The sequence below is a fragment of the Lontra canadensis genome, unplaced genomic scaffold (assembly GCF_010015895.1).
Source record: "Lontra canadensis isolate GAN:19392208 unplaced genomic scaffold, GSC_riverotter_1.0 scaffold21, whole genome shotgun sequence".
Lineage (NCBI taxonomy): Eukaryota > Metazoa > Chordata > Mammalia > Carnivora > Mustelidae > Lontra > Lontra canadensis.
In genome coordinates this window covers 23,296,536-23,319,466 of record NW_022631015.1, presented here as the reverse complement: position 1 = coordinate 23,319,466, position 22,931 = coordinate 23,296,536, and the positions used below count along the sequence as shown (strand labels likewise).

Below are 22,931 nucleotides of genomic sequence, written 5' to 3'. Positions count from 1 at the left end.
AGAATTAGAGATCAAAAGAAACCCTTCTCTAAAGGAGCACTGGGTATGGTGCATAAACGATGAATCTTGGAACATTGAAAAAATAAAATTTAAAAAAATAAATAAAACATAAGCAAAGGCAAAGTAAATAAATAAATAAATAAATAAAGGCCAATTTGTGTTTCAACAAGTGTCCTGGACAAGATTACCTGAAATCCTTCTCTTAAGGATATTAAAATGCCCTAACAAATTGAAACAATCATTTTCAGTGCATACCTGATCTTGAAAAAGATGTAAAAGAATATTTCAGAGATGAAAAATGAAGGAAGAGCTTGATCCCAGAGAGGTCAAAGCCTGATGAAGCCCTGTGCTCTTCCGGGTGCAATGACCCTTGCTGGGCGATCTGTCGCTTCAGCTGTGATGAACAAACCAAGAATAAGAGATAATATCCTCAAACCACTCATAAGACAAAAACACAAAAAAGTCAGATTGGAAATGCTGGCAAAAATCTGTAATCACAAAGGACTATACCGTCACTTCATAGTACCATGTAGCTTTCAGGCAAACTTGGTTTATTTGGAGGAAAAGCTATGAGCTGAGGAGTAGCAATATCTACACAATTCTTCCACATGCTCCTTATCCCATGACTTGGGCCAAGGAGAGATGGTTTGCATTCACCACAGCCAAATTTCCTAAAGAAGGGCACCTGCCACCATCATGTTCTATGTACTCATGGTCTCGGAAAGGCAGGAAAGTCACTATAACCATGGAATCCCCCTGGTCAGAGAAGTGATCTCAACAGAAAAGCAGGGTTCCAAGAGACCAGGCTGATTTCTCCTCCTCAGTATAGGGCCCACTCAGCTTGTTCTTGCATTTAATTCACTTGGATATGATGAATGAACTTCCAAAAGTTGTGAGATGAGCTAACTTCTCTGCTGACTTCCACAAGGTGGGAGGAAGTATACCTCCAGATGGTCCAAAATTATCTCTGCCCAGTCAGGAAATTTGTCTGTCTCAGCCCCAACTTCAAAGGGAGAGGAAAATCCGAATAAAGACTCTTCTGGACATCTGGAACAATGAACCAATTTTCACAAAGGTTTGAGGCCCAAATTCAAACTCTATTTCCAATGCTGTAAGCCCAGCATTGAATTTCGAGTAGTGCAGAGGTCTAGTAGAAGCAAGTAAGATTTTTCTGGAGAAACTCACCCTAAATTCATGCTCTAGGGTTTTCTCAAGCATTAAGGTTTAGTGAGAATGATTTTACAGTCCATCAAATATCAACAAACACGTGAAGAAATAAGGTGTCATGTGAGAGAAGAATAAAATAACCTTAGCATCAGATCCTCAGAGTTATTGGAAATCTATGCAGATATTTAAAGCCAAAAAGAGGATTGCAAATATAAATAAGAGGCATAAGATCTGACAAAGAACTAAATCTAACCTCTGGCAATTAAAAATAGAAAAATCGAAATAAAAAATTTCATATGAAATACAGCTAACAAGAGAATTAGTGAAGTTTCTGATTCCACTGATGAGAGTAAGTAATTTGGGCCAATTCTCTTAGTAAAAGCAATCTACAAGGTTGGAAAAATGTTGACAGTCTTCTGCAAAGCTTCAGAGAACCAGAGAGACGAAAAACTTTAACAGGCAAGATGTAGGAGAAGCCAGGAACTAAAAGAATTAGGCAAAAGACTATGGGGTATTTTCCACTGGGCTGAGGAAAGCAGATTTTTTGGACCTGCAGCTTTTGAGGACCTACCAAGCATGAGGACCCTGATATATTAACTCTTGTTTTAGCCTGAGACCTTCCAAGAGCTGCATGGAAGGAGTAAAGGTGAAGAGAAATACACTAGTCCTCACACGGCCTGCTCTGAGTCATTTGGGCAGACGGGAACATAGCCAACCTGACTTTAAAGGCCTTCAGACTTACCAGCGTCCCAGAGGAGTCTGAGGAAGCCATCAAAAACAGCACCTTCGGGCAAAGGCATCACCAACCCGACTGTCCCTAGAAATAGTTTTTTAAGTGCAATCTCCTGCACACAACAAAAGATAATCAGGCACGTGAAAGAGACACAGCAAAAGCGGGGAAAACTGGCAGAACAAAGAGCAAACAACAGTGGCAGGAGAACGGGGACCCCAAAGACAACTGGTACCACCAGCTCGCGTACACTGCACAGGGAAGGATAAGTGAAGCTTGGAAGTTTCTGTAGGAGGCTCCGACTACAGGAAGTCACATAGAATATGTGAGGAAAAAAAGGACTAAAACTGAAGTTTAAAAATGGAAAACTGTACAAGCAAAATTAGGAATTCACTGGATGAATTAGACAGACACAGCAGCACTGATCACAGCCCCAAACCCCAGGAGCCAAAACTATGGAGGTCTTTCTTTCTCAGCTGGTAGATCCATCTCCAGTCAGCCGACGGGCTAACTGGGGAGAGCCCGTCTTCTAAGCACTCCCAGTGGCTAAGGCAGAGGAGAGGTGCCTGGGTGGCTCATTTTTTTTGGAGACGTAGATTAAAAGCTAAGAACATTAAGAACAACTCTATGCTAAAAATCTGGGAAAACTGGATATATATGTTCATTTATGTATAAATGAACATATATATGAATATACAAATATATTCATATTCCTAAAAATATATTCGGTGTGTATTCAAATCTCAACTCCACTACTTATGAGGTATGAGACCCCAGAAACATTTCTCTAAGTCCTGGTGTCTCCAGCTATAAATGGCAAAAATGACACAGAAACCTCATGGGGCTTAGGGGCTTACAAAATCAGATCATGGCTGCAAGTGCCAGACGCTCATGTATTCAACCCATAACAGAAATTAATATCGTTATTTGCATACCCTTTTAAGTGTTGTCTATCTAACACAATTGGTCAAGAAAAGTAAGTTACAGGTATATACAATGTAAATGCAGAAGAACAAAGTTACATTATGTACAGAGAACAGACTCTCGGGGGTGGGGAGGGGAATCAAAGTTAAATATTAGATCATATAAATATCTAAACCACAGTATCAACCAATATTACAAAATACCTATGGGGGAAAAACACCGAAAATTGTGGAAACTCCGTATGAAGAAAACTGCACACCTTTTAAAGCAACACAGTAAAACTATATGAAGAGGGAGGCATATCAAGTTTTTATGCTGGAGTTCAGGTCCAAATATATATTTACAATGAATTCTATTAACTTAAAACTACTGAAAACTTTATTATTTATCATTAAATTTCTGGGTACATCTTGGTCCTTTTCTTCACTTTGTTTGCCAATGACCTGTCAAGCTTCACATGTTTTAATTAGAGAAATTGCTATAATTAAATACATTTAATGTCTTAGCTGAAGGAAACATATTGTTTTACTTTTTCAAAGTCTACTCTTAATTACAGTTTATTTTTCCAATTTTAATTTTCTTTTTAAAAGAGAGAGCAAGTAGGAGTGGAGAGGGGCAGAGGGAGAGAGAGAGAGAAAGAATCTTAAGCAGGCTCCACACCCAACATGGAGCCATTTGTGGGGCTTGATCTCACAACCCTGAGATCATGACCTGAGCAGAAATCAAGAGTCAGACTAAGTTTGGCTGAGCCACCCAGGCACCTCTACTCTTAATTATATTTTAAATAAAACTGATGATGATTTGATCAAGTTCCAAAAAAAATACATTCTGTATAATAAAGCTTCATTTCAAACCAGAGGAGATGGATTTATTTTTTTAAAAAACATAGTGGGAAGCCCACTTGTAGAAAAATACAATTATATCTTAGTTATATAAAAATACAAAAATACAATTATACTCTGACCCCAAAATTAATTCTAGATGGTAAAAAATGCAAGTGAAGAAAGGAAACAAAGAAGATAATAAAGTAAAACAAGACTTAGTAATTAGATAAACTTTGGGTTAGACATCCTTCAAAAGCTTGGTACCAGACACCTAAACCCAATCACGATGCATTATACATTTAACTACATAAAATTTAATCTGAGCTGATAAAAAGGTAAAAAGCAAAAATGGTAAACAAATCTCAAACGTAATTAAAATTCAATGTCATCTTTGAATATAGATGCAAAATGAAATAAATCACCAATGTATAGACTCTACCAGCCTATGACACCATGATTAACTAAGGCATTGTTTAGGAAAGTAAAAGTGACTCAATATTACAAAATCTATTAATGAAACTGATCATACTGGAGGCTTAAAGAGAAAATGTTATATATAAGGAAAAGGTATTTGATAAATTTTATTCAAAAGCATTGATGGGTATTAACTACCAAGATATTCAGATTTATAGCTGCAAAAAGTGAAAAACAATTTAAATATAAAGAAATAAGTGATGTTTTACAAATTTTATAAATCTAAACTCTGGATTACTAATCAGTCATAAATGTTATAGCCAAGTATTTCTTGATATGCAAACATATTTATATTTCTAAATAAAAAACCAATGCATTTCTGGCTTCAGCACTATGTACATTATAATGTTATTTTTATACACGAAAAATTATATGTACATAGACATAAATCAAAAAGTACAAGGACAGAGGATACCTGGGTGGCTTGGTTGGCTAGGCATCTGACTCTTGATTTCAGCTCAGGTCACGATGTCAGGGTCCTGGAATCAGAGCCCCAGGCTCTGAGCTCAGTGAGGAGCTGGCTTGTCCCTCTCTCTCTGCTCCTCCCCCCACCCATGTGTTCCCCTCTCTCTCTCAAATACACCTTTTTAAAAAACAGAAAGATAAATGATAGTTATGTTTGTAGAGTGAAATTATCAATTTTTTGCTCCTTATGAGTATGTTTTTCCATGTCTATTAAGTGACCTGTGTTGAACCTATACTATTTTTAATATTATACTAGAATTGTTATAACATACCTCAAGCACATTAATTTACAATCACTTTGCACTATAATCCCTCAGGATCCAGAATCTGCCTGGTTTAAAATTTTCTTCCTGATGGCAGTCATTAACGTGATATGCCTACTTTTTTGTCTCGTATTTGGAAAAGCAGAAATTCAGGACTGGGCTAAAGATAGACAAGAACACACACGCCTCTGAAGGTAAGCAGTGATCAGCTTGAGGTCAGATTTTGAAACTGCGGGTGAAGGATAGGGTGGGGTTGAGGGTGACAGGGTGCTAAGGTGGGGAAAAGTTCAGACTTGGGGGAAGAAGGGGACCAGGTCAAGTCTAAAACTCTCTGGTGTCGTGGTGGACATTCAGCCCCGAGGAGGTGCCACTCTGGGATTCTGGGGGAGAGAGTGGGTCCAGGACATAGAAATTTGGGAGTCAGGGCCTCTCTAACATTAAGGGTGAGGAGGACAAGGGGACGCTTTTGAGGGGATGGGAAGGACGCTTGATGGAGCAGGAAGAACATTTGAAGAAATGTGCTAGCTCAGAAAAGAAGTGAAAAAGGTGCGCCTGAGCACCCCTGGCAAACACTACCAAGGGAGCAAACTGCATGAGGTCTGAGAATCTACCCATGGATATGACCCTGACTAGAATGAATAACGGAAACAAAGGGTCCATTAAAGGTCGAAAGAGAATCCAGTATTGTGCCTTCCTTCCTGAAACTCTGTCTGTGGTAAATAAAGAGTAGATATGTCTCTTTGTAGGATTATCTCAGCTAATACAGAAATAAGAATTGGTCTTGGTAGAATATCCTCAGTTTGCAAGCTCCAGGGAATGAAGGGATCCAGGATTTGCGAATCAACAGCTGTTAACATCACAGAGAGAGATTCAGACATATTGTGTACATCCTGATGAAAGAACACGCCACCACCAAGGTCTTTCTGTGAACACCAACTGGGCACAATCGAGCCTGTAAAGACAGCTACTGTTTTGTAAGAAATACACCACAGAATGCAGGAGGACATGAACTAAATCCTCGGGACAGGGGGGCGCGTGCGTGGTTCACTCAGATGGTTAAGCACCTGCCTTCACGTCAGGAAATGATCTCAAATTCTTTGGGCGTGTGATGGTTCCAGATTCTCTGGCACAGAAGTTCACCTCTAAAGTCTACCTTTCTGAGTCATTTCACTTAACACATGTTTCTTACAAATATTTCACCCACTCTGAGAGCTGCCTCTTTTGCAGTGTTTAAGCCAACAGCTTAAACTTTTGTTACCCTTACAGACAGCATTTTCTGTCCCCTTCAAGCAGTATCCTCTGTATCTCTGTGGTCCTCCCACGCCTGCCCCGCCCCCAGCCGCCAGGAACTCCGGTCTGTGGTATATTTGAAATGCTGGTTGTGTTTCTAGGCTCTGGTGAAGTCTTTGAAAATGCCTCCATTTTTCATCAGCAGGCACTGGTGAACAAACCGGACTGTTCTAGTAACTTCTCTCCCGCTGGGACCCAGTCGGCCTCACTTCATAATTCCCCACACAGCCCCCAGGGGCAATTTCCTGTCTCTTGCTTACCTTGGTGGCCTTTCAGGGAGCGGGGTCGCTCGGGAGGCATCTCCCTTGGCCTCCCACTCTGAGTCTGGGTACACTGAGAGGAGAATGGAAGGTTTCTTCGACAACCTGCGTGTTTAACAGTTTGCAGCATCGGCGGTGGGTCCCGGGCCCAGGCGGACACGTTGTTCCGGTTGGTCTATCTCAGCCGCGCATCTTGATTGGAGAAGCTGCGGGGCAAACCGGAAAGGGCGGAGTCTTAGTCACGCGTCTCCCCCTCCAGCCCAGAGCGCATGCGGCCAAAGGGCCTGGGCCGCTGAATGGCAGGCATCAGGGGGTGTCCCATGTGCGCTAAGTCCCGCAGCCCTCGCTGGGACCCAAGTCCCTCTCCAGCTAACACCCCAGGAGGGAGCCGAGCTCAGGAGTTCTGCAGGCAGCTGTGAGTTGACTGTCACCTTCTCTTTGGGTCCTTGTCTCGAAATTAGCAAATAGCCCTTGTAGGTTCTGGCGTAGGTGGTTCCCTGGTTTTCCTTGTTTCCTCTGTTGAAGTTGCCTTTTGAGGGGGTTGGGGAATGAGCACCGGAAGACAGCACAGGACTTTAGATACTGTGGGTACTGCGGGGTGAGCCTTGTCCCGTAGTCTACATAACAAAAAACGGGGCTAGAGAGTTTGCCCATGAAAAGGCAGAGTTCTGTGCGCCTGGAATCTTCTAAAGTTTCGCATGTTATGTGTTGTCGATATGCACGGATTTTATTGGACCAGTAGATTGCGGTGAATGTATTGGGGTCTGTAAACAGAAGTAGGATGTACAGTTCTGGAGCTGTCTCTGAAGCTGGGGACAAAGTGAAGCCACTGGAGGGACAGAAAAGGCTCCCCTCGCCAGGGCGCCCATGGGTGAACTCGGTCCTGTGGCTTCTCCCTCTGACACTGTCAGCCACCTGGCGTGTCGCCCAGCAGGATACCAAGGACTGTTGGCAGAGTTTAAGCTCCTGCAAGCTTTTTACTTTGACTTTTTTTTTTTTTTTAATTCCAGTAGAGTTAGCATCGAGGTTGTATTAGTTTCAGGTGTACAAAGGGTGATTGCAGACTTCTCTGTATTACTCCCACAAGCTTTGGAAATCGCTGTGTCAGCCAATTAGGGCAGCCCCCCGGCCTTGCCACCATCCAGGAGTCCGAGCTCACACAGAGGGGAAAGCAGGGAAAGAAGAATTCCTGGGGATTCATGGTTTCTTTACCGTCTTTACTTCATCTACAGATGTTTAGTGGACAGCTGAAGTAGGGATTTGGATTTGTTTCCCAAGCCAGTGAGTTTTAACCATGTCATTTAAAAAAAAAAAAAATACTTCACATTTATTCCTCTGACTTAAAATACCAACTTTTGGTAAAATAAACTTCTATGTATTTATATGTGTTTCTGGGCTTAATATATAGTTTAAGATCTGTTGGTACTGGGACCTGTTGTGCAATATATTGATGGGTCTAAATTTTTAATATGTGTAAATACCAGACCAATCAAACATTTTTCATTTGTATTTTTGAAGATGATATTGTGTAATATCAGCTGTTTATTCTCCTGGGAAAGTTTATAATCATTGGGCCATTTTAATAAAGATTGAACTGCAGTATTTAAATGGCACCAAATTGCAGTTTAATTGCATAGACTGTACTAAATCTGTTTGGGAGAAACTAAGTTCCCTGTACCAGCACATTCTCCCTTAAGAGTACATAGCGAGACCCCCCGCCATGATGAATATGGGTTCAGTTTTTGAGTCCAGTGCGGCACTTTGCTATCTGTACTTAGTATACATTTCTTAACAAAATTTAATTTATATTTCCTGAATGTGTTTTTTATTTATTGTAATTTCTTACATATTTGGGCTGGGATGTAGGGAAGGTATTGTTTGAATATATTTATTTTTTAACTGAAAATTTTAACCTGTAGCTATGCTATCTCCTTCGGATGGTTTGGGAGTTAATTCTCTAGTTTCTAGGTAGATAATAACGTCATTTTTTGCAAATAATAATAATAATTTTCTTTCCTCCCTTTTGATATTTTATAGTTTCCCCCCCTCCTGGACTCATGGCCCTTAGAATTTCCAGAACAAATTTAAATAATGGGTTAATGTTAGTATTCCTTTATTCTTTATGCCTTTAAATGCATATACTCTAGTTTTATTCTTTTTTCAATATTTTATTTATTTATTTGAGAGAGAGAGTGAGCATGAGCAGGAGGAAGGGCGGAGGGAGCAGGAGAAGCAGGCTCCACACTGAGTAGGGAGCCCAATGTGGGGCTCGATCCCAGGTCCATGAGATCATGACTTGAGCCGAAGGCAAACACTTAACTGACAGAGCCACCCACGTGCCCCTTCTAGTTTTACTCTAAGAAGTCAGTTGTTTATTTTTATCTATATAATTTTTTATGAAGAATAATTGACATACAATGTTGTATTTTAGGTATAAAACGTATAATTAAAAAAAAATGTAGTGACTTGATATATATTTACATTACAAAGTGGTCACGGCATAGTTGCAATCTGTCTCCATACAAAATTGTTACAGTATTATTCTTATATTCCCTATACAGTACATTATATCCCTCTGTCTTATTTATTTTATAACTGGAAGATCATCCCTCTGAATTCCATTTACCTGTTTCGTCCATCCCTCCACCCTCCTTCCCTCTGGCAACCATCACTTGTTCTCCATATCTCTGAATCTGCTTCTGTTTTGTGTTGTTGTTTGGCTTGTTTTGTTTTTCCGATTCCACAAATATGTGAAATCATTTGGTGTTTGTCTTTCTTAGCCTGACTTAATTTCACTTAGTGTCTAGCTCCATCCCCATTGTTACAAATGACAAGATTTCATTCTCTTTTATAGCTGAGTAATATCCTGTTGTATAAATATGCCATATCTTCTTTATCCATTTGTTTATCAGTGGACATTTGGGCTGCCTCCATATCCTGGCTGTTGTAAATAATGCTATAAATCATAAGGATGCATGTGTCTTTTTAAATTGGTGTTTTCACTTTCTTCAGGTAAATACCTCAAAATAGAATTGCTGCAGTCTGTGATAGTTCTAGTTTTTGTTTGCTTGTTTGTTTATTTATTTTATTTGTTTGTTTAGCATGGACCCCAGCATGGGGCCTGAACTCATGACTCTGAGATCAAGACCTGAGCTGAGATTAAGAGTCAGATGCCCAACTAACTGAGTCACCCAGGCGCCCCTATGATAGTTCTGTTTTAATTTTTTGAGGGACCGCTGTACTGTTTTCGTAGCTGTACTGTTTTCATAGAGACTGCGCCAATTTGCATTTCCACCGACAATGCATGAGGCTTTTTTCCCATCCATATTCTTTTCAGTATCTGTTGTCTCTTATCTTTTTGATCATAGCCATTCTGACAGTTATGTGGTAATACCTCGTTGTAGTTTTGTTTTGCATTTCCCTGATGAGCAGTGATGTTGAACATCTTTTAATGTGTCTCCTGGCCATCTGGATGTCTTTAGAGAAATGTCTGTTCAGGTCCTCTGCCTGTTTTTTAATTGGATTGCTAGTTTTTTAAAAAACATATTGCATTGTATGAGTTCTTCATGTATTTTGGGTGTTTACTTCTTATCAGATACGTCATTTGTGAATATCTTCTACTCAGTAGGTTGCCTCTTTTGTTTTTTTTGGTAGTTTTCTTCACTGTGTAAAAGCTTTTTAGTGTGATAATTGCCCCATTTGCTTATTTTTGCTTTTGTTTCCCTTGCCTGAAGAGACAGATTTTAAAATATATGTATATTGCTAAGACCAATGACAGAGAACTTTTACCTATGTCTTTTTCTAGGAATTCTATGGTTTTAGATCTTACATTTAAGTCTTTAATCTATTTTGAATGTATTTTGTATATGGGATAAGAAAGTGTTCCGGTTTCATTGTTCTGCATGTAGCTGTCCAGTTTTCCCAGCACCATTTATTGAAGTGACGGTCTTTTCCCCATTGTATATTCTTCCCTGCTTTCTTTCCCATGCCCTGACACCATTACCCTGGGGCACCCCTCCTGGACCATGGAAACCCTCTTCATCTCTCTTAGGTGCTGACATTCTACCCTAATATCCAAGTTGAACAAAGCTAGACACTATTTAAAGTGGTAAGGACAGATTTTAATCAGTCATATACTGTTACAAAAAGCAAATGAGTCTAGAGAGATCCAAACTCAAATTTTTATTCGTACAGAGGTGAGGGGCATTTTAAAGGGAGGACAAGGGAATAAGGAGAGGGGAGACGTAGGAGCTTAGGAGAGTCAGACCGGTGAAGAATTACAGAAAGCAGGAAGGGGGTTGGCCCACGGGAGGGTCACCTCATGGACATTGGCCTTCCTCACCTGCATCACCTCCAGACCCTGTGCCAGGCTGTCAGCCAACGCAGACATGGTCCACACCCCTGGTCAGGCTTCAGCACGTTATGCCAGGCTGTCCTGTCCCAACAGTCCTGACCTCCCGTGGCCTCCAACACTCCTCATCCTGGCCTGCTGGGCAGCCCTGGACGCATCTGTCAGGCGGAGGAAGGATGTGTGTAGAGCACTTGCCCTTTCTGGATTTTGTAACCAGGTGAAGCTGGTTTGCAGTCCGGTCTGCCAGTTGGCGTGGGCTCTGGCAATTTGTTCTTTGAAAGGACGGGGCGGGGGTGCATTTGAGCAGGACCAGAGTGTGTGGGGGCACAAATGGAAGTCTTCGTTTCATGAAATAGGCATTTGCCAAAGTACACAGACTGTGCCTTATTGTTGCTGTAGATAACACGTATTCATATTAATAAGAGAGTGCAGCAGTATCAGACGGCTTCAGCTGCAAAGCCCAAGATGCCCCATGTTTGCGGACACCACAGAGACGGGGAGCAGGAGATAGATGGTCTCATGCTGTGTGCCTGGACTTAGCACAATGTTGGAATTGTTCACCAGTCATGCTTATTTTTATGTCAGGAGGAGAACAGAGTAGCACATGCCTGGGATAAGCTGTCATCAGGACAAGGAAGATAGCTGGAGAAAAATACACTTGGCCAGACTGGTGCTTTGAACTGTTCTGAAAGCTTTCCTTTATCCGCCGGGACTCACCAGTGACATTTGTGTGCACTTTTTTGTTTCTCTACAAAACTTCGTGTAAAGCAGAACCCTGGGAGAGCCTGGGACTGACCTCCTCACTGAAGGGAAGAGGGACCAGCCCCGGAGCTGGGATTGAGGGGCAGTAAGCGGCTCAAGGAAGAAGATGGCGTGCACCTTCCTAGGATGTCCCACCCCACACCCCGTGTGCATCTCTTTTGTACCATATATTGTTTGTACCACCTAGCAGGTCTGAATTTTAAATGTGGATTTTTTCGTCTTCCATTCCACACTCTTTGCTTTATAAATGATTGCTGAGTCAACCAATAAACAAGTGCAAGAAAACCAATTTTATTCTAAGATTTTCTGAAAGACCTTTTCCCCACTTTTCAGCTTTCAGTCCTCTGTGTTGTCAATGTGTGGGTCAGTGGGAAGTCTGAGAAGGTTTCTGTACTTTAAGTGAGCCATTTGGGGGAAACTGTACTCATCAGGCCCTGGGGAGGAATCAAACTTGTTTCTAGAAGCAATGAAAAGTGATAGATGAGGAAAAAACAGAAGAGTCCACCGAAGGAAAGGAGCGGAATTACACGCCAACAAGGGTCGTTCAGAAACAAGTACTTTGGGGCGCCTGGGTGGCTCAGTGGGTTAAAGCCTCTGCCTTCGGCTCAGGTCATGATCCCAGGGTCCTGGGATCAATCCCCGAGTCAGGCTCTCTGCTCAGCGGGGAGCCTGCTTCCTGCTCTCTCTCTCTGCCTGCCTCTCTGCCTGCTTGTGATCTCTGTCTGTCAAATAAATAAATAAAATCTTTAAAAAAAAAAAAAAAAAAAAAACAAAAGAAAAGAAAAGAAACAAGTAAGAGCCTCTGTCCTGATGGGCGAACCCCATGATCCTTGCTGCTGAGGGCCTGGGGTTTGCTCTGTGATTGTTGGAGACGTGGAATGGAGAGACCCAGTCTCTGAGTCTCAACACCAGATGGGATAAGGAAGGGATTTGGTAGGTTTAGGTAATTCTATGTTCTGAAAAACAAAGGAAATTAAAGAAGAATTGGGTCCTTTACCTTCTCACCCATTTCTTCCCTAACTGGTCTTCCACGCCACCACAGGCCGTGCACTGAGGCACACAGTGATTGAACACCTACACACTCAATACACACACACACACACAAATGTATTAATACTGTGTGCAAGACAAGGTTGTTGTTGTGTTTAAGACATTACAAAGTAGTATGTGTCATGGCATGGTTCCCACAATTCCAGAGTCTGCAGTCAGATGGGGTGGAGGGAACTGTCCTAAATGAACCGGGGTGGGGGGTGGGGGGGGAGAGAGAGGAACTAGGGCAGGTGTTGGAGGTGCCCTGAAGGCAGGACGCAGTCTCCAGCCAGCTGTGAGAGAATAGGAGAAGCCCTCACGCATCCCCAGTCATTCATCCAAATGGGCTTCGGGCCCAGGTTCCTCCCGAACCCTCAGCCTTCTCAGGTACCGTGCTCGTATGTGTTCTTTTCAAGAGTCCATTTCGTTTCTCCCCCAGGTTTGAACCATGCTCACTTTAAGCTCCTTTCCTGCTCCACTCCTTTTTGAAACACATGTCTCTCTTCCCTCTCTGAGCACTGTATTCTCTTGGTTTTCCTTCTCTCTAGTGTCTTCTTTTTTCCTTTTTCTTAAAAAGGCTAGTGATCCCCCAGGCTGGCCATTCAGTGTTGGGACTTCTGTAAGGTTCTCGGCAGGCGTTCCCTCCCTACGCCATCCTTTTGCCCGGGACAGCCTCTGGTGTGCTAAGCATTTCGATCATTGCCTGTATCTAGAAGCTTCCTAGATTTACACGTGAAGCCCAGATCTCCCACGTGTCTACTTTCCTTCCTGTCATCTTCACCTGGGTAGATCTCAGTCTCCTAGGCATCTCCATCTGGACAGTACCAAACCAAAACCTGGGAGTCGCTCACATTTGATAATTTGCTAGAATTATTCACAGAATGCAGGAAAACAGTTTGTTTACTATTACTACTGCTTTATTATAAAGGATACAACTTAGGAACAGCCAAAAGGAAAAGATGCCCAGGGCAAGGAATATGGGAAGAGCCGCAGAGCTTCCTTGCCCTCTCTCGGTCACCACTGTCCCAGCACCTCCCTGTGCTCACCAAGCCAAAAGATCTTAGAACCCCGTATTTTAAGTTTTTATCAAGGCTTTATTGCATAGGTGTGATTAGAGTAAATGGCAACTGATGAATAACTCAATCTCCAGCCCCTCTCACCTCCCTGGAGGTGGGATCATGGAGCTGGACGTTCCCACCTTTGAATCAGACCAGCTCCCATCCTGAAGCTATGGGTAGCTTCAGTGTCCCCCAGCCACAGGTCATCTCCATAGAATACCCAAGGTGCTCTCATCACTCCAGGAATTCCAAGTGTCTTAGAAGCTCTTGTGTTGGGAACTAGGGACCGAGTCCAAATATTATGACAAAAGGTACTCCTATCATCTCTACCACTCAAGAGATCTGAGATTTCACTAATCTGAAATTCTGGAGCTCTGTTCCAGAAAGTAGGGGCAGAGACTAAATATGTATTTCTTATTGATAATTTCTTATTAAGTCATAAAAATGGGCAGAGTGGAGAACACTTAGAAATTCAGACACACCTATGCTTTCCAGAGCTCACAGTTAGATAACTGGCCTTCCCTAACCCCCACCCACCACCGTAACCTCTGCAGGCGGAACCTTCAGTATTACACAGCCAAGCTCTCTGAGAAGATACTGGAAATAGTCAATGCAAATCAAATGGCTAATCAGTCAAGCAGGTACTAAGGGATAATGTCCATGACAGCAAACAATGAATGGCTAAGCATTGGGATCTGACGCATCCGTTTTGCTCAGAGCTGAGTGAACGTCTGTTCTGTAGCCCAGTCCTGGACCTTTGCTTGGCCGAAGATGAGGTAGAAGACCAGACCTGACATGTTAATAGAAACTGCAATCAAGAAGACATTTCTCCAGCCAAACTCAGAATCCTGGAAGGAGGAAATTACGGAGTGTTAACAGTCTCTTGGCTCTTGGTCCTCCTATTCAAAAAGGTCCTGGTGCAGGTCTGGCTCCCCAACCCCGCTCCAGCCTCTGTGGCCTTCCCGGTTGTTCCTAGAATATGCAGGTCATTTCCTGGGCCCTGGCCTTTCCCTCTGCCAGAACAGTACTCCTCCCGAGAGCCATTTGTTTCACTCCCTGGTTTGTGTCCAGTCCTTACTTAAATGTTACCTTCCAAGACCACCCTATTTAAAATGGAAATGCCACCCCCTCCTGTGTGCCCTGTTCTCTCCTGCTTTATTCTTCTCTTCGCACTTTGCCACCATTCAGTATATTTCATATGTTATTGATTTCATTAGTTTTCCATCAGTGCTTTCCTACAATATAAGCTTTACCAGACAGGGACTTCTGTTCGTTTGATCCACTTAGTGTGTGGCACACGCTAAGGTTGAATTAGCGAATGAATGAATGAATGAAGGGATGACAAGGGAAACAAAATTCAGTTTGAGAATTTCCCTATATTAAAAGCTGTTTCCTGGGGCGCCTGGGTGGCTCAGTGGGTTAAAGCCTCTGCCTTCAGCTCGGGTCATGATCTCAGGGTCCTGGGATCGAGCCCCACATCGAGCTCTCTGCTCAGCAGAGAGGCCTGCTTCCCACCACTCTTTCTACTTCCCTCTCTGCCTACTTGCAATCTCTGTCAAATAAATAAATAAATAAATTTTTTTAATTAAAAAAAACAAAAGGCTGTTTCCTGACAGTATTAGCGACTAGGAGAGAAACCCCTCAGTCACAGTCAAACCAGAATGGTTGACCCCTCTATACTTTGTAAGAAGTGCCATGAATATTGCCATGAATATTGCCATGAATATTAGCATGAAAAACTTCTAAAGTTCTTAAAGTATAAACTCTAAGTCTGAGCGCTCATCATCACTCCACATCCTAAACCTGTGGTAACTGTCCTACATGAGCTGAGCCTGGGGTGGGGGGTTCCTGAGGGGACTTGGGACTCTCGAGCTTTAAGCTGAGCTCCATTGGGGAGTGAACAAAAATATCTTCAGTCTGACTTCTCCTGAGTGACCTCTCTAGGTGTCTCTCATGAGTATTTTCATCAGAGCATTCGACCTCACCTGACTGATTAAAAATCCAGCAACACTGGAAGAAATGGCTCCTGATGAGTATGCAAAGACTTCCGATAGTCCCTGAAGAAAGCTGGTGTACCTGAGACAGAAAAGAATATTCCAGTGTAAGCATACCGTTCACCCCAGCTTACTTGTTGTAACTCTGTGCTTGTCCCTGGGGGTGCCCTGAGGCGACCCTCGGTCAAGCCTGAGTGAAATGTGCTGACTTGTGATTAGTACAGTCCCATGTGAGGGTCTGAGGCTCCCAAGGGTCATTTGTACTAACTTGTCAACATTGTTGTTACAAAATGTACAGATTGATGATTTGCACCGAGTGTGTATATTCTCTTAGTTTCTGCTATGGAACCTGATCTCACAGCTTTATTTCTGGGTAAAAAAGACCCCTCACTGGATGAGACGTTGGTTCCCCTGAGACCAAGGCATCTCCCATGGGTCATGGTGGTTGGTTATCTGAGGATAGAGTATGTTCTTCTGACCGTGAAAGATCCTGGGGGCTGCATTTGGAAGTCCCCAGTCCTCCTTGATACTACCTCTCTTGGAGGTCAGTGTTTCTCTTACTCTCCCATTAGTCAAGCTTTACCTTTGGGAGCCAGCACAGTAGTATTTTACGGGTCCTTCACTAATCCAACCCTGTGGGACCACTGCATTCCCCGACAGAGATGTGGGTGTGAGTCCCATCCTGTCCCTAGCTGAGTTGCGAGTGAAGCCACTGCCTCCCCATTTCACCTGGAAAACTGAGTGCACAGTGGTGGGCTAGCTTTGGGTCCCTTCCAGGAATTATTTGGATGTAGGGCTAATGCTGGCATTTCCTGTGACCTGTAGCGTGGATCACCCACATGGAACTGGGGCATCAGAGCGACTTTAGGGTTGCAGGACCTGAGCTGAGCTCCTGTGTGGATGTGGCCAAGGGGTCCCTACCGAGGAGCAATATCCAAGATGTTAACAAGGGCTCCCGTTTGGCAGAAGGTGCTGGTGACAGAAGACAGTGCCAACAAGCCCATACTGGCACTGAAGCTGAATCTGACCCAGTGCAGGGACACGAAGACCACAGATGGGACAAGAACCCCTGCAGCAGGAGGACAAACACAGAAGAAATAAAAACTGCCCTGAGCTTCCCACGTCCACCCCACAATCCACCTGGGTCCTTACCAATGGCAGTGGAGAGTTTCCTGATGGTAACGAGTCTGAAGATTTTTCTGGAGTGAAGAAAATCCACCAGTAGACCTCCAAGGATAGTGCCGATACAGGCAGCACCTAACAGCAGGGCTGACAGGATTCCACTCTGAGGACCAAAGAGAAGGTGCCTGCCTCACTTCGTGTGCCATGACACACACTGACCGTTGTGTGGCTTGTCTATGTTTAGAGCTTCTCTATATAGACCTATCTCCTCGAATACAAATTTCAGGTTACTGGAAAATCTAGAATACAATTTTGGTGCCTAAGAGAAAATATGCATATAGTTCAATTGGGGAAAAAAAATGTTTAATGCTCTCATCTTAGGTAAAGTCACCTGGAAACAGATTTTTAAAAAGAGCAAAGCCCAATAGAAAAATAGGCAAAAGATAGGAACAATTTACAGAAAAAGGAAAATAAGGGGCTCTGACCTCATAGTGAAGAGAACTACTTTTTCATGGATCAAACTGGCAAAAATCCAGCAATTTTTTTACCTGATCCCCTGGGATGCTGTGGGAAACTGGGTACTTACAAATATCAGTGCCCTGTGGAGAGCAATTTAGCAACAGATACAAAAGTCTGTACTGCGTTTACCCTGAACAGACATGCAGAAAGAGTTGCATAGATGGGTGGCTGACGAGCAAGGTTTTTTGCCCAGAGATTGGAAACAACCCAAATGTCTCTCAGTAAGAGTCCTGTGTACTGATCTGAAAAGATCACTGTGGTGTAATATACAAACAATAGCAATGTACACAACACATAATGTTTTGTGTAAAAAAAAAAAGTGACAAAATAAGATATGTTGGTGTATGCCCGCAACTTTATAAAGAAGATAAAGAAGCAGTGGAAGAATATTTAAGAAATTAATAAAAAATAGTTGTCTGTGGCTGGGAACGGGCTGGGGGTACAGGGCAGACCGGGGATGGGAACGGCAGGAAGATTTTTCACTCCTCTCTTTGGATAGAGTTTTTAAAATATTGAACCCTGGTTTGATCCGCTCAGCCTCTCTATTACAGTGCTATTAAAGAAAATATAAAGAAATGTTGTGTAAAACTCCCCAAACGGAAAGGCTTTAACTGTCACCATGTCCCAGCTGTTCACATTATAGATGAGTAGACTGAAGCCACCAAGGTTTTATGACTTAGGGAGAAACCATCTTGAGACCCATGGGAGTTGGGGCCTCTTGACTTCCCAAGCTGATAAGCCTGGTCTCCACTGGTCTCTCCAGTCTTTCCCCCTGTCCTCCCTGTCCTCAGCCTTGGCCTCTGAGATGGGGAACCCACTTGGCCTCACACCACAGACAAACCATCCCCAACAGCTGTCCTCAGAGATGTCTGTCTGGACCTCCTGTCCCCTGATGGTCTCACCTGAGATTATGGCTTTGCAGCCTGCTTCTGGCCTCCTCTTTGTGAAGACCCATGGCCACTCAACCCTTGGGCTTTCTGACTTCAGTACCTCCAGCCTGTTTGCACATGTGCACCCCAGACTCTGACCTCTGCTCCAAAAATCAGCTTCCTGTTGGCTGGTTAGCACATTTTCACAAGAGGAGCCCAGTTAACCTGAGAGCACTGCTTTTTGAGTCCAAAACACAATATCATTCGCTCAATAACCTTGTGAACTGCTGTTAATAGGCTCTGAAATCTGATATACTCTTTGCCACTTCTAAGACCTTCATCTTGCAGGAATTTAAAGGCTCCTGTCCACCTGTCAGGGCACCTGTTCATTTTGTGAAAATTCACCTGTACACATACACTTTTCTCTGTATGCGTCATACTTGAATAACATATTTTTTAGAAGAACATTATCTGCAAGTTTTGGGTAGGAGTCCTATTTGGGACTTTATATCCTAGTCATAAACTCTTATTTTCAGCCTATGATGTTTATGCTCCCTGTCAAGCCTTCTTGAAGGCGGAATTTGTCTTGTTAACACTGTCTTATGCAGACTATCTTGTTTGCAAATGTTGGTTGGATTGAACATCAAAGTTTTACATTGGTCCCTTTAAAAGTATGACATTCTGTGAATGTCAAGCTTACCTAGAACTGTCCCAGTCTTCCCCAATAATCGGTAGGTCACAGTAAGATGATTAAGAATTCACACAACCAGGTTGCATTTCCTACACGAAGGTCCTTGGCCCAATCCCCTGATTTTGTGGCCATAAGTGAGACAGAGGATTATATAATAAAGCATTTAAACAGAAGAACGGAATAGACTTTCTCTATACTCACGTCTCTGAAGTTTGCTTGAAGTACAGAGTTGATGTATGTTGGCAGGTATGTGACCAAAATATTAAAAATCCAGAATTCAGTGAAATGAAAGACTAAAATGACCCAAAGTGGTAGGGATTTGCTCATAGCCTTAATGGGAAGGGACCAGCCTGGCAAACAGCCCTGGAAGAAAGCAGATATCAGTACTGCTCCATCAGAAGACAAGAGATTTGCTCTAATGCTGTCTTCAGCCCAAGATACCTGGACCAACACAGGGAAATGGCAGAGAAGTTCATCAAACGCACCTGTTGAGCCAGTGAACACACAATATATTCCTTCTCTCCAGCGCTGATAAACCGATGATGTATGGGGTCATCATAAACAAGAAAAAACCAGAGAAAAGAATAGGCACAGCCAATTCCACCTAGGAAGAGGATCCCATTAGACCTTGATGGTAGTTCTTTCAGTTTAACTCTGCACTGAGCTGATTTCTGTGGTTGACAGAATCACTGACCCCAATATTCCATTCCTACCTGTATCTATGCTCTGGCCCCCATCATTGGTGGAGGGTGCTTCCCCACCACCTGTATATACATTATGACAGTGATGGACAACCCAACATTCCCAGTATTGAGTGGAAATAAAATTCGTCTTAAAATTTTCTTTTTTAGAATCTTAAGAAAATGTCTTTTTTTGAAGCAGAGTGTAGATTTTAATTTATTTTTTAATGAAAATATTGTTTAATCTACAGATTTTATATAAACATCACCAACTTTCCCAATACTTTTTTTTTGTTATGTTCAATTAGCCAAGATAGAGTACATCGTTAGTTTTTGATGTAGTGTTCAATGATTCATCAGTTGCATACAACACCCAGTGCTCATCACCATGCATGCCCTAATCTTAACCGCTCTTTTTAGTTGCCACCTTGGCCTTTACCCGTGCCTTCAAAGAGAGTAAAGAGCTATCATGGAGTATAGAATTACCATACGCCAGGTGTTCTGTGAGATTTTGAGAGTATAAGAATACAAAGATACAATCTTGCCATGGAGGAACTTAAAATCAAGTACAGAGGAATAGATAGGAAAAGTTTCCACCACTGGAGATCGAGTAGAGGATGTCAACAAATATTTCACTGAATTCCTTCCTTGTAGATCTACATTTGTAGCTTCCCTTTCTGAAAACTAGGAGCAGAGTAAACCTCTCTCGTTGCTTGGATAATTTTTGCAACCTGCCCTTTGAAGTTTCCATGACAGAGCCTTTGCAGGTTGCCATGCGAAAGTAATCCATCTTCACACAATTTTTGTTTCTAGTGAATATATTGACCTGATGTTATAGGAACCCTTGATATAAGAGCATTGTCCTCTAACGGAAACACTGCTGGCGCTCACTGGTCTTACTGGAATCACACAGGTTGCAGATGGGACTTCAGAGAATATTTTAAAAGTCAGACACAAACATTAGCAGCAAGCAGCTAGGGAGATCCCAATCAGGGCTGGGTAAAGGCAAAACAGTGAAGTCGTAGAATATGGCTTCTGGAACACTCCGTGCATCTTTGGGACCTTCTGTGGCATCTCTTAATGTATGACATTCACTCTGGAGCCTCCCACGATCTGCCCTGTCTTGCAGGTTCTACTGGTTAATTCTCTGTGTCAATCAGCATTTTATGATCAGGTACAGTCTTAGAATTTTCTGGTTGTAATAATAGAATTTTATAAAAAATGAATTAAATAAATAAGCATAACTAAAAATACCATCCCATCAAGATACCATTTTCAGCATCTTATGAAAGAAATCCCTCTGGGGTTCATTGTGTGTTTGGTTTGGAAGCAGGACAGAACATTACGATGCCTTTGAAGTCATTAGGTTATTCTGAGTATGCATCCAGGCTCCTGGGATTTAAATGTCGTTTTGCGTGATTCACAACATGATTAGCTGTGAACATTATCACCTGTAGTTATATAGTTATATAAATATTCATATCTATTAGGATTTGGTTAACCATAGATGACTTGGATCACGAAAATCATGCCCAGCATTCTCTATCACAAAACGAAATCCTGAAGGACGTCTGAGTGGCTCAGTCGTTTGGGTGTCTCCTTTGGCTCAGATCCAGATGCTGGGACTCCAGGATCAAGTTCCACATCGCCTCCCTGCTAGGTGGGGAGCCTGCTTCTCCCTCTGCCCCTGCTCATGCTCTCTCTTTCACTCTCTCTTAATGAATAAATAAATAAAATGAAACACACAAAAAACAAAAAGAAAAAAAAAAATCCTGAGATCTGAGAAGCCCAAACTTAGCAAAGATATAGAAGATAGAAGGCCACCCTTTAGTCTGGCAGAGGAAACCACCGATGAGCAAAGTAATGAAGGATCCCATCAAATGCCCTAAACAGAAGATGTGAGGATGTTTTGGGTAAGAGAGTTAGGGTCCTGTCTCACCCAAGCAGGAGCAGGGAGACAGGGTAGTTGGAGTCTAAGGTCTTGCTTGTGTTGATAGGCCATTGTAGAGTACTCTTGGACAGTGCCTACGAACTGACAGTTTAGGGCCTCGATTACCTGATATAGCAATGTTGACGAGTTGATTCTTCTCTAGTGGGGGAGCCCATTTGACCCAAAGTGAAAACTGGCTTGTTAATACCATAACCTGGGGGGGCGGGAAGTTCCATTCTTGGCTATTGAGGTCATTTTGGAACTAATATTCCACTTACAATTAGAAAGCATCTGGGTACCTGGGCTATGCCTTGAGCAATCCACAGGACAGTGATGGAGAGCACTCCTGCGTCAGCAGCCGATGGAGTCAAGACGGCCAAGACTGAGGAAAGAAGCAGGTTAACACCCACCAAGTACTTGGCTCCAAACACTCCAGTGATGTAGCCAGTAGGGATGGGAACCAAGAATGAGGCGTAGTTGCATGAGCTGAGAATGATCCCCTGAATTTCAGGACCCCAGTCATACACGGGAGCCTAGGGCACAAGAAATCTCACTGGTTATCTTGGCCAGAGAGTTGACACTTTTGATCATGTGAAACTTGAGAGGCGAGAAACAAAACAAAAACAAAAATGGGCAGTTCTCTCTCATACCTCTCTCCAGTTCCTCCAGTCTACCAATTTTATTCAAAAAAAAAAAAAAAACTCAACACACAAAACCAAAAACCCAAACTTATGCAATATGTACTCTTTCCTTTTACACAGTTTCCCTGGTGACACGATCAACTAACCTATTAAAGCGTAAGAGATCCTGTAAATAAAGAAAAGCTATAAAGAAGAAAGCATTGTAGGCAATGGGGTAACTTGAAAAACAGGTGAAGAAAGAAAGCCAAGATAAACATCTGTGAAACTTATTTTGCAACGTTCATCCCTGTCAGGGAAGAACGTATGTCCACTAAAGACGAAAGTGGTTTCCTGCATTTTCACTTAGTCCGCTTGGTCCGGTTCCACTGCTAGACACTAGATAGAGAAGAGATGTCGTCTCCTTAGCTGCCTGTTACGTTCTCGTGTAGTCTAGTTCATCGAACATAGTAGATGCTTCATAAATAACCCTTTAGGTCAAACCATCTGAGTCCGAGAAAGGGTCTGGAGTCTCGTTAAACTTACCACGGCCTCAGACTTCTGCAGAGTTCCATTCCAGCCGTCCTGGGAGTCGACAGGAGGCCTTTCTGTGGAGGCATTGAGTGGCCTGAGCTGGGCCGTGCTGTTCACCATGGCTGGCATGGCGATGCTCAGGCTCATCCTTTGAGAGTTCATTGAAAAATTGCAGAGATGCACAAGGAGGGCCAGCCCATGTCAGACCGAACAAAAGCCTGCAATGAAGGGGCACAGAAAGTCTTAAGATCGGGGTAATTTTCTCCCACCTTCCCTAAGTCTGGAAGAGGGAGAAGACTGCAGTCTGTGAAAGGAGAAATAGAGAGAGAGCAGGAGTGGCTCTGCAGGTGGTTGGTGGACACCCAACACCCCCGCCCC

The 22,931-nt window shown here is 42.8% G+C and overlaps 3 protein-coding genes across 10 annotated transcripts in view; 1 reads left to right on the top strand and 2 right to left on the bottom strand.

Moving 5' to 3' along the window:
• Positions 1 to 11,795, top strand: part of SLC17A1 (solute carrier family 17 member 1) — a 37,817-nt gene extending 26,022 nt beyond the window's left edge. The window contains exons 11-12 of one of the 6 annotated variants that reach the window (XM_032861682.1): positions 4,902 to 5,041; positions 11,520 to 11,795. In XM_032861682.1, coding sequence (XP_032717573.1) covers positions 4,902 to 5,039 — 138 coding nt within the window. In that variant the 3' untranslated portion in view covers positions 5,040 to 5,041; positions 11,520 to 11,795. The other 5 variants (XM_032861686.1, XM_032861684.1, XM_032861683.1 and 2 more) reach the window with 5 other exon arrangements.
• The window catches only part of LOC116870028 (histone H2B type 1-A), a 384,027-nt gene that overhangs the window by 316,452 nt on the left and 44,644 nt on the right, over positions 1 to 22,931 (bottom strand). The window lies entirely within an intron of this gene.
• On the bottom strand, positions 13,432 to 22,769 carry SLC17A4 (solute carrier family 17 member 4). Its single transcript, XM_032861679.1, has 10 exons — positions 22,566 to 22,769; positions 21,702 to 21,935; positions 21,529 to 21,616; positions 21,271 to 21,357; positions 19,278 to 19,396; positions 18,994 to 19,155; positions 16,744 to 16,876; positions 16,513 to 16,660; positions 15,583 to 15,673; positions 13,432 to 14,445 (listed from the first exon to the last, which is right to left on the bottom strand). Exons 1-10 carry the CDS (start codon positions 22,713 to 22,715, stop codon positions 14,311 to 14,313), a joined length of 1,347 nt encoding a protein of 448 aa, XP_032717570.1. The 5' UTR covers positions 22,716 to 22,769; the 3' UTR covers positions 13,432 to 14,310.